Source organism: Gekko japonicus, unplaced genomic scaffold (assembly GCF_001447785.1).
Source record: "Gekko japonicus isolate JY-2015 unplaced genomic scaffold, Gekko_japonicus_V1.1 scaffold1037, whole genome shotgun sequence".
Classification (NCBI taxonomy): Eukaryota; Metazoa; Chordata; class Lepidosauria; order Squamata; family Gekkonidae; genus Gekko; species Gekko japonicus.
Genome location: NW_015171534.1, coordinates 325,712 through 336,757, shown reverse-complemented (window position 1 = coordinate 336,757; position 11,046 = coordinate 325,712). Strand labels below are relative to the sequence as shown.

The 11,046-nt window shown below is 43.8% G+C and overlaps 1 protein-coding gene across 1 annotated transcript in view; it reads right to left on the bottom strand.

The window, feature by feature from the left end:
- Positions 1–11,046, bottom strand: part of CLASP1 (cytoplasmic linker associated protein 1) — a 334,150-nt gene that overhangs the window by 146,416 nt on the left and 176,688 nt on the right. The window contains exons 17-19 of the mRNA XM_015419605.1: positions 8,452–8,619; positions 7,600–7,649; positions 3,314–3,484 (exon numbers count right to left, since the gene is read on the bottom strand). Coding sequence (XP_015275091.1) covers positions 3,314–3,484; positions 7,600–7,649; positions 8,452–8,619 — 389 coding nt within the window. The remainder of the gene's footprint in view (positions 1–3,313; positions 3,485–7,599; positions 7,650–8,451; positions 8,620–11,046) is intronic.

The following is an 11,046-nucleotide window of genomic DNA, read 5'->3' as shown; positions in this document are numbered from 1 at the left end:
AGCAGGAAGGGGGAGGGCACACAAGGCCTCCTCCTAGGGCTTAAATTCAGGTCACATCTTGGCCTGAGAAAACAGGAACGGCAAAGAAGTGTGAGGAAACTGAAGCAAAGTGGGATTAATAACGTTAGTAATCGTGAACTGTTAATAAAATACAAGAACTGGAAGGCAAGGAATTGGAACATATTTAACTTAAAATGGAAGGGTGCTTGGCAAGGAATTGGAACATATTTAACTTAAAAAAACCCTTTTCTTAGCAAGAGAAAATGGAGCAGTAGATTTAAGTCAGACTATGCATAACTGGTTCCAAAAATGCCATTTTTCCTATCTGATACCTAGCACTAACTTCATTGGGACTGGACCGCAGCAGTTTCTTCGGACTGCACCGTAAACGTTTAAGTATTTTCCTTCAAGATATGGCCAAGGTTCATAGACCTGCTTTTGCAGTTGCAAAAATCAGGTAGGCATCCTTTGCTTGATGCATGAATTTCAACAAAACAAGTCTCATATTTATAACGTTCAAACATGCAATGGAATTTATAAATGGTCCAACACTGTTCACAGAACTATTTTGAAACAGATGTTCTATTAACGATTGAGCCTTACAAGGGTGAGCCAAGAAACAATGTGAAGGGTACCCAACTGTATCAAAATGAGTAAGAGGAAAACACCATGCAAAAGTTCATGCAAAAGGCACCAGTGAACACAGATGAAAACCAGGGACTACTCGGTGATAACAGAGACCTGGTTAAAGCTGGAGACAGACCTCAGTGACACAGAGACTGCTTACCATCAGGTTTACTGGTAGTACCATCTTTAAGCAAATTAAAAAAAAATAAGGAGAGGGATAATAGGGAACAGTTAGTAGTATCAGCAGAAGTGGGCGAGGTGAATTTAGCTATAGAAACAAACAAACAAAAATCAGCTGAACTGAGGAAGTAAGAGTTAGTTAAAGAAAAATGCTATTTCTGAACACCCAGAGCTAAATAATTATAAAACATATGTGGCAATTGTCCAAGACACCCTACCCTTACCCTTTAGAAGAGAAGAAGAGATTGGATTTATACCCTGCCCTTCACTACCCAAAGGTGTCTCAGAGCAACTCCTTTCCTTCCCCTCCCCACAACAGACACCCTGTGAGGCACGTGGGGCTGAGAGACCTCTTGACAGAAACTGCTCTTTTTCAAGGACAGCTCTTATCAGAGCTACGGCTTGCCCAAGGTCATCCAGCCAGGTGCGAGTGGAGGAGTGGGGAATCAAACCTGGTTCTCCCAGATTAGAGTCCGCGCAGTTAACCAACACACCAAACTGGCTTTAGATAGTTATGTCATCTTGTGGCCTCGACTCAACTTCCTTTCTTAGTATAACCACATTGCTCCTTGCAGTAAAGACTATGGAAACAATAGCACCACCTGCTGACGCGTCAAGAAAGAAGAACGTACGGCAATGAATGCGTTATAAGGTGTTTGATCAACTCCAACACATTTTGCATGAAGTGTCTATGGCTCTGGAGGAGATGTAAATGACTATTAAATTAGCTGCTTGTGCATCAATGCAGAGGTGAAGAAGAAGGGGCCAAGCTGGAGTAAATATTCCACCATTCTGCAGGGGATGTAGAACCCCTCACACTGCCTAATCACAGAGTCATCCTCATGGTGCAAATGTGCAGAGGAAGTGCCTGCATGCACTGCATGCATACCTCTCCATGTTACAGAAATGTTAGGAAAGCAGCGTCACAGATCATGGGGAGGGGGCATACACACAGACACTTCCTCTGTGACTCTGTACCGTGCAGACAACTCTACGACTGTGTAGAGGTGGGGCCAGCGTGTTTGTGCCCGCACTCTCTCTCTCTCCACTTGCTGAGCGTCAACATGCAAACAGGCCTCCATCCTCCTCCGTTGACCCTTCCATCATATCTAAGCCATCTTACCACCCCCTCTCACAGATCTGCTTTTGCTCTTGCAAGATTAAATGCTGTGCCATCTGCAGAATTAACGGGACGTTTCTCACGAACTCCGTATTCAGACAGGCTTTGTACATGCGCTTCTGGCGAGACTGAGACGCTGACGCATCTCCTTTTGTTTTGTTCTCATTGGTTAGCTCTTAGGTCATATTGGGTATATCCAATTTTATCTCAACACCATCTTCCACTGGAGCCATGGGTGGTCTCTTAGCTGCTGACAGATACTGACCCGACAATCTGACTCGACAATCACCACTTCAGTAGCAAAATACTTAGCTATTATAATAGCATTGAAGCGTAAATAACTGCTGCTAAGAGGAGGTGTGCACTTTTTGGTTCTAATTGTTTTTTCAATTTTTTCAATTTTATGACTGAAATGTCTTATAGTTTTATATTTTAAACCTTTATACAGTTTATATTTTAATGGGATTTGAAATGTTAACAGTTTTAAACTCTTATATTGATATTTTACATGTTTGTTGTATTCTGTGCTTGAGACCACTGGTCATGTGAGCTAAATAGATTGATTGATTGGGTGACAGGCCGTCCACACAGGGCTAATATCTTTACTGTCACCCCCCACCCCAAGCCCAGTGATTTCTGTAATTCTTCCTCTCAAAATTGTGCAGAATTGGACAGCTGCTGCAGATATTTCACACTGCTGAAAAATGGGCTAGCAGATACCAATGCCAAGTAGCGGGGTATGACAGTGCTGCACACTTGCACCCCATGTACCGACTACATGATCTTCACGTGGTTATTTTCACCACACTACTAATCCACCAATCCTTACCGAAAAGTAACAATAACTCTATGATAAGTCAGTCTGGTTTTATAGCTAGAATGGTACTAGTACCCACATTCCCATTTATCTCTCTTCTGAATTCTTGTGATAATCCAAAGGTATAAGTGACAGAGCAAATCGAGAGGGGATTTATTTTACCAGACTGAACAACAACAACAATTCCCACTGGTAAGTTACATATTTATAAAGAATCCAAACACCTATATATTGAAAGTAACATAATATTTCCGACTTTGTACCTAACTATATTTTGTCACAGAACCTTTGTTCATCAGTTTTCACAATCTGGGACTGTTTGGAGCAGAAGCCTCGCTGGGGAGAAAAGCCCACCTTTCCCCGCTAAAGCCATCCACCAAAATTGCTCTGATACCTTAGAAACCTAAAAAGCTTATGTAGGAAAAGCAGTTGCCGATAGATTATTTATTCCATGGAACACAGGCTATCATCTTTGAGGAAGGCATCCCCTAAACAACACATGTATAAAAATTACTCTGTAAATGCTAAATCACCATTGATATCCTTGACTGGAAGGACGTGAGATTTACCTAGTGATGCATAGGAGCCCGGAGGCAGGGCTGCAGCAGAGCTAAAGGGAGCATCTGATCCAGAAGATGTTACTTTAGATTTGGCACTGGCTGCTGCATTCACGTCGATGTCACTGCGGGAACGTTGCAGAGACCCTGAGGTTGACACTGATTTTGCACTCACAGTAGAGGCTGTGAGAAAGGAAAGAAAGGAGAGAGATTTGAGGTGAAACGGAGAATCCTGAAAACTGTCTTCGAAAGGTCTTTAACATTCCAGTCAGGGGAGCCAGGAGCAAAAGAGACACCTCCTTCTTCTATGCCCCCCCCAAAAAAAAATAATGGCTGGCCACAAAGGGCTCCCAAAATCCACTGACAAAATAGACAAAATAACATGTGCCAGGGCGGATTCATTTAGACTAAAAAAATTATTTCCAAAATATAAGAAGACCAAACTTCAAAACGGATGGATCTTGAAATTAAATTTGAAAAAAAACACAAACACAAGTGTTTATAACTTTTGATTTATTTATATTGTAAACCACCTTTAAGTGCCACAAGGTAGAAAGGCCGCTAATAAACATTTTTAATATTTATTTTTACAGTAACTGGAGGACTGAGTTCTAGCATCACCAGCATCGCTGAGCAAGCTTGATACTTGTTTAATATATTGTTTAATATATCTAATATATTGTTTAATATATTTGTTTGATATATTCTTGTTTGATCTATTTTATTAAAAACTGAAACTATATTTTTAGCTGATTCTTCACCTAAAAGCAGCACCTAATCTTAAGATTTCCTTTTAGTGGCTGCTCATACACATTCTTTCCACTCCCTTCCTACTTAGCCAAATAAAGGTTTCCTTTTCCTCTTCAAGAATACATAAGAGACTGTGGTGCTTCCAAGGCCTGAGGAGCTGCTGGTTTACCAGTGCTGTGACTGCCATTCTGTATATAAGCACACCGAGGGAGTACCACCAATATAACTAGGGAAAGGCACAAACCAAACCACAAAGAATAATTTGTCACGAAGTCTACCGTCACAAACTTCCATGAACTTTTAAAGCACTTAATGGCGCTCCATGGATAGAACAGAAAGCAGGGGGCTAAAGGGACTCTGAGTCCCTTTAAACCCCTGCTTTCTGTTCCCCACGAAAGCTGCAAAAACAGTTGAGTGGTGAGCAGCCTGTCCTCCAAAATACAGCTGAGCAGTGGGGAGCAGCTTGGTCCCCGCTGCTCAGCTATTTTTTGGGCTTTCTGCAAACATCATTGAAAGGGTCCCTTTCAACAGGGTATGTGGGTCCACAAACCATGAACCAGTTCAGTTTGTGAACGAACCTCCCAGTTCAATCTGGCCACAAATGAACATGAACTACACTTTTCCAGTTTGTGCCCATCCATACACATAATGCTGTTACATAGGCCACATGCATGATACGAGAAACAATTAAATACTTTAGTTGGCTTGAGCTACTGTTTTAGAGACATGAGGGATCCAGTATTCTTTTCCCCTCTTCCCTGAGCCATTAAAATGCAGGATCTCCTACCTCCAGTCAACCTTTTATTTTGATCTAACTCACACTGCTGCTCTGATGTAGCTTCTCTGAGAAGAAAAGTTACAGGGTTTGTTAATGCTATCTACTTTTATATTGCTGCTACAGCTTATTATCACTATCACTTGCAAAGCTATTATGTCTGCCATTCATTTTTTTTACGCCTGCAATTCATCAGAACAAAACATGGTCTGAACTAAAGCACAAGTAACTGGATTGCGCAGTAGCCCAGACTAAAGTGTGCTAAAAATTAATAGTCTACACACTGAAAGTCTCCAGTAATTCCATCTGGAGATTTCCCATTTGCTCATCTGCAAATCTGAATGAAACATCTGCATACTAAGATAGCTAAACAAAACCGATTTATGATGCACAGGCCACATAATCCTTGGACAAATGCCTTGCCACTATACATGTTTCATTAGGTTAAAGTTGCAGGTTGCTGTTGTTATATAACCTTTAATTTTGGTGTTAACCAGGGCTATTTTTGGGCAGGAACGCACAGGAACGGAGTTCCGGCTGGCTCCCAAGTTGGCCACACCCAGCAGGAACTCATTAGCATAATAGGCCACACCCAGCAGCAGAGACTCATTAGGATTGGCTACATTAGGGGTGTGTGGCCTAACATGCAAAGGAGTTCCTGCTACAAAAAAAGCCCTGGGTTTTGACAACAAACAAGGTAAACAGAATAAGAAGGGAAAGGTGGGTGTGGCTGGATAACCACACTTCTGGTAACATGGGGGTGTGGCCTAATATGCTAATGGATTTCTGCTATTGGGTGTGGCCTATTATGCTAATGAGTTCCTGCTGGGCTTTTTCTACAAAAAGAGCCCTGATGTTAACTATAAGTTTGATACCGCTATTGTTATGTTGTTATTGTTGTTTGTTAACAAAGTACTGTTTGGAAAGTTATGGGTTAAGCCATGTATAACTTCCTCTTTTTGCTGTTACTGTATCAATATTTTTATTGTATGTTGATATTCTGTAATAAAATAAAATATAATTTAAAAAAAGAGATAGAAAAGAATAAACCAGAATTGTATGTTCAAATATTTTAAAACATTATTTTCTTTAATATCCGTGTTGTAACTAACTGAAAATAAAAATATATATATATGGTATTCATTAGCTAATATTCTTATCTCGTTGTCATTTTGGCGCCTTACTGTTTGGCTTAGGATTCACAAAGGTGAGAGAGAAGGGGGAAAGAGACAGTGTGACCAACATGGAAACGTTTCTGTTTCCCCTCCCACACTCATTGTGCAGGCCAGGCCAGGCCGGTGCTCGTTCCAGGACTAGAACCACTGCCACTGACCCAAGCAGGGGCCGGCATGGGCTAAGAATCTCTTCACTCGTCCGCTGGCTCCCTAGGATAACATTTCCCATGTGCATTGGGATGCAGCCCCCTGGAGGCATCAGAGAGCGCATTCAAAACACACAGGGAAGGGATGGATAAAAATTTCAGCGGCCATTAATGAGTGGCTCTTGTACAAGTATATGTACCTGTACCAGCATGACTCATGTAATAGCTGAGGGATGGATAGGACAGTGCAAAATGGCACAAGAAGAAACAAATGGCTTTAAGAACAGAAGTGAGCGTTTTTAAAAATGAAAACCAATTGTAAAAGTGTGGGGGGAATTGTATGCCCCTAGATAGAACAAAGAACACAACTTCTAGAAGTCTCTGCAGCAGGACATTGTTTTTATTTGTATCAGAGATCTGCATAAAGTTATTGACTTTATCCAGAGTACTAGAGAATCTGCTGCTATCCCCCCCACATTTTTGTCGAATGACATTTACAGAATATGGAATCTAAAAGAGACTTACAAATATAAATAAAAGCAGTAATGGTTGTCACAACTAATCACATTTTAGTAGGGATGGGAACGAACCAGTTCACAAGCCAAGATTCGGTAAAAACTTGGCCAGGTTCGGAGCCCCCGAAAATGTCATGGACTTTTGTCTGATTTGGTCTGGCTGTTCGGGCCATTTAAACCTAACAGCTGAATGGCGCGGGTCTGCAGTTCGCCTGTTAGGTTTAAATGGGTGGCAACCATTTCAGCGCTCCATTTCACGTCCTCCCACTTCAAAGCGGAGGAAGCAGAATGGAGAGCTGAAATGGCTGCCAGCCATTTAAACCTAACAGGGGGTGGGTCCGCCCATCAGCTGTTAGGTTTAAATGGCTGTGCACCATTAAACCTGTCCGTTTTGCTTCCTCCTGCTTTGAAGCGAGGGGAAAGGAAATGGGAGCGCTGAAGTGGCTGCCACTGGGTCCACCCGTCAGCTGTTAGGTTTAAATGGCTGTTCCATTCCTCCCCACCCTCTGAAGTGGGGGGAGCAAAAACCCTTTCCGGGTAATTCCCCCCCCCCCTTTCTCCTGGCTGCAGTTTGCCATGGCTGAAAGAAAGGCAGATCTGAATTGGCTGGTTCAGGAATTTTGCTCAGTTTCGGAGTTGCACCAAACCGGAATTTTTCGGTTTGTACCCATCCCTACATTTTTGTGGTTTACTCAGGTGCATGTGAGTTCGCTTTAGAAAACAGCTGCCTCTTACAATACAAAAGGCCACACTGAGTGCCTAATAAACATTTTTGTTGCTAAAGTAGCATAAAGTTAACCATTATTTCCCTTAAGGGGAGATATCACTATAACAGGAATCACGACAATGACATTTGGAAAAGTTAAAATCTTTTGCCAAGTTGTACTTGAGTATTTCACACATGTAGATTTCTTTAGTCCAGCTAACCCTTTCTTACCGCGTGATGTAGTACTTCCAGTTGGACTTCTTTTGGCAGACAGTGGACGGCTAGGACAGTATAAAAAGGCACAATTTAATAACAGATTTTGTTTGGATCAGTAAATTACGGTAGCTGCAAAAGATGTGTCATAGTTTAGGGGCTTCCCTTTTTTCATTTATAACAGGTCATACAGCCTATCTGTTCCAAAGATTTCCGAAAATTAGGAATACTGAAGGTCAATATTTCCCCACCATGACCTCAATGAGATTTGGACACATCAGTCCATTATATTAGTATAAAATGTGTTCCACAGTTTATGTCAAACCTTTGCCTTTAAGATTAGTTTCAACTTTTACAGAAAATCAGAATAGAGACTGAGGTTTGTGGACACACACATACATGCATGTGAGTTTAGAAAATGCTTTTCCTATGCCCCTTAAGAAAAAAAATTCTTTTTGAATCAGATAATTCAATGAACGAAAAGGGTAGATTGACAATCTACTGCATAAAGTCTACACATTCTATGATCCATGTGGTTAAATCCTCACATTAGGATGTGAAATAGCTGTCATCGATGACATAACGTGGTACAATAGCCTTGCGTTTTAAAGACAAAAAGGAGGCAACCTGATGAAACGTGAAAACTGCGTGGCAGCCATGTAACGGGTTGAATACTACTTTTCTTGCTGAGTGTTTGATTAGGATGGTAATTGCAAAACCAAGCTAAATCCTTCATTACATGCAAGGCAAGAACGTGAATTACCTTGAACCCATAAAGGCAACAAAAATAACTTCATAGGCAGGAGCAGCACCAATTCACAGACATCAAATGTATTCAAAAGCAAAGAGGTAGTGTACATAAGGGCTTACTTGAGACTCTCCTGGGAGCTAGAAGAGGAACGGTCTGATTGGGGCAGGGACACTGTGCTATCAGAGTTCTTCAAGTGAGATTGTAGAGCCTTCTGGTAAGAAGATTCCACTGAGTTATACAAATGTTCTGCTTCTCGACTGAAATGGTTGTGGAAGCCCCAGTAACACCTGAAAATAAAACATCAATAAAGTAGTGAACAATGTGTGTTAGTCCAGGGGCCCCCAACCTTTTCCACCCTGCGGGGACCTTTGGGATTCTGACGCAGAGTGGTGGGCTCCTGCACGAGGTGGAGCCAGCCACAAAACGGCCACTGCAGCTGACTTTCAGCCCTACAGGAAAGATCCTTGTAGTGTGGTGGCAGCTGCTGGCAAAGTACCCTATTTAGGAATCCAACAGAGCCAATCAAATCTGCAATGCTCAATCAGAAGCCTTGCTGGGCAAAAAGCCCTATCTGGTCCCACCCACTTTCCAAAAACACTTGGGCACCAGAAAAGGTGATGGCAGGCCCCGGGGCACCACATTGGGGACTCCTGTATTAGTCAATGTTATCAGTCACCTTAGGCACAAAGACTAATCCGCCAGTTCTGGCTAAGCAACAGTGAAATTCAGGATACGTGGACAAAATAAGAATACATTCAAATATCGACTTCATTTTGAATAAATTGTTTTTTTACTCCCGCAATTTTTCAGCAGAAAGAGGCTTGACAGAGAAAACTGGAGGAGGTTCTAACTCAGGGGTGTCACACATATGGGCCGGGGGCCAGAACCATCCCATCTAGGACTCTTATCCAGCCTGAGAGCAACTGGTGTGAGGGAGGGAAGGCAGGAGGGTGCTTGGGGGAGTGAGCAGGTACACCTGGTGAGATGTGTGTGGTTGAAGCTGTCAAGAAATAGAAAGGAAATTGCTAGGGAGCAGGACTATGAGGCTGAGGTAAATAGTGGGGGGGTGGCAGCAAAGATGGAGAAAGAGGTATGGTGTTTTTTTCCCCTCCTGCCTCCTTCATCTGTGGCTCAGATGGAAAGCCACTTACATTGCGGGGAAGCCACTTACATTGTGGGGTGGAGCTGAGCAGCCGGCACTGCCACCACCACACCAAATGGTGACCATGAGGGGGGGTTGGTAAGAGAAGGCACACGCGACAGTTTGCCAACAAAGGGACAGAGCCAGAGGCGGGGTGTGTGTGCGTGCATGGACTGGGAGGCAACTGGGCTGTCTTGTGCATGCCACTGTAGGGTTGCCACCAGCAGGGGGTGGGAGTTAGGGTTGCTAGTTTCAGGTTGGGGAACTCCTGGAGATTTGGGGGTGGAACTGGGGAGGACAAGGACCTCAGTGGGGTAAGATGCCATAGAGTCCACCCTCCAAAGCATCAATTTTCTCCAGGGGAACTTGTCTCTGTAGACTGGATGACCTGTAATTCCAAGGGATCCCCAGTTCCCACCTGGAGGCTGGGATCCCTGGCATGCAACTCTGAGGGGAAAGATGTCCCAACCTCAGAAGCAAATGAAAGAGCAAAGGCAAAATGGGGTGCCACCGATGCCACCACACATTTGAACAGCCATGGAGCTGGGAAGCAGAGTGAGTTTCGGGGGGGGGGGACGACAGTGACCTCCCTTCTCCCCCCACACCTGTTCTCAGTCCATGAAGGAAAAGTGGTTGCGGGAGGACAAAAAGCACCCCTTGGAGGTTTTGGAAACCACCTCTCCATCAAGCCTTCCCCTCAGCCCCACCGCTTCTGTGGGAGACATAGAAGAGATGAGAACTAGCGGTGGGGGGGTTTGGGAGAGCCAGGTTCAGACACACACACCCCTTCTTGAGCCAAGATCCTGTCATCTGGGTCACCCAGGACTGGTTGCTCAGCCTGGACTGCCTCACAGGTTGGGGGCAGTGGAGGTGCAAGTCCCTTGTGCCTCCTTGAGATCCTCAGAGGTAGGACAGGAGAAAAGAGGAAACGCAGAGCGAGACACGGATCATAGCCATGGTTGGCTGCTGAGGCTGGGCATGGGGGGTGGGGTTGCTAAAAACTACCTTATTTACCTGCAAAGAAGATGACTTCTCTCCTGAAGGTGCTATGTATAAAAAAGTAGCTGATTTGTATGGAAAGATTCCCCCCCCCTTTATGATACCTCTTGGGGGGAAATCTAATCTTGCATATGATTTATTGGTGCTTTTGTGGATTCCCCAGTAAATCAATTGCTTTCACTCCTATGAATCAATTGTTTTTGTTTGTATTTTGAGCAAATAATATTATTATTTCGGCAGTTGGCCCGCTATCTCGATCGTGACGATCTGGCCAGAGTGATCCACACGATGGTCACCTCGAGATTAGACTACTGCAATGCTCTCTACATGGGGCTGCCCTTGGCCCAAATCTGGAGGCTGCAGCTAGTGCAGAATGCTGCAGCCAGGCGCCTGAGGTGTATCCCTAGATGGGAACACATCCGGCCTGTGCTGAAGGCACTGCACTGGCTGCCAACAGCATACCGGATTTGCTTCAAGGTGCTGGTACTTACTTTTAAAGCCTTATATGGCCAGGGTCCAACATACCTGAGGGACCGCCTTTCCCCATGCATACTCCAAAGAGCACTACGGTCGG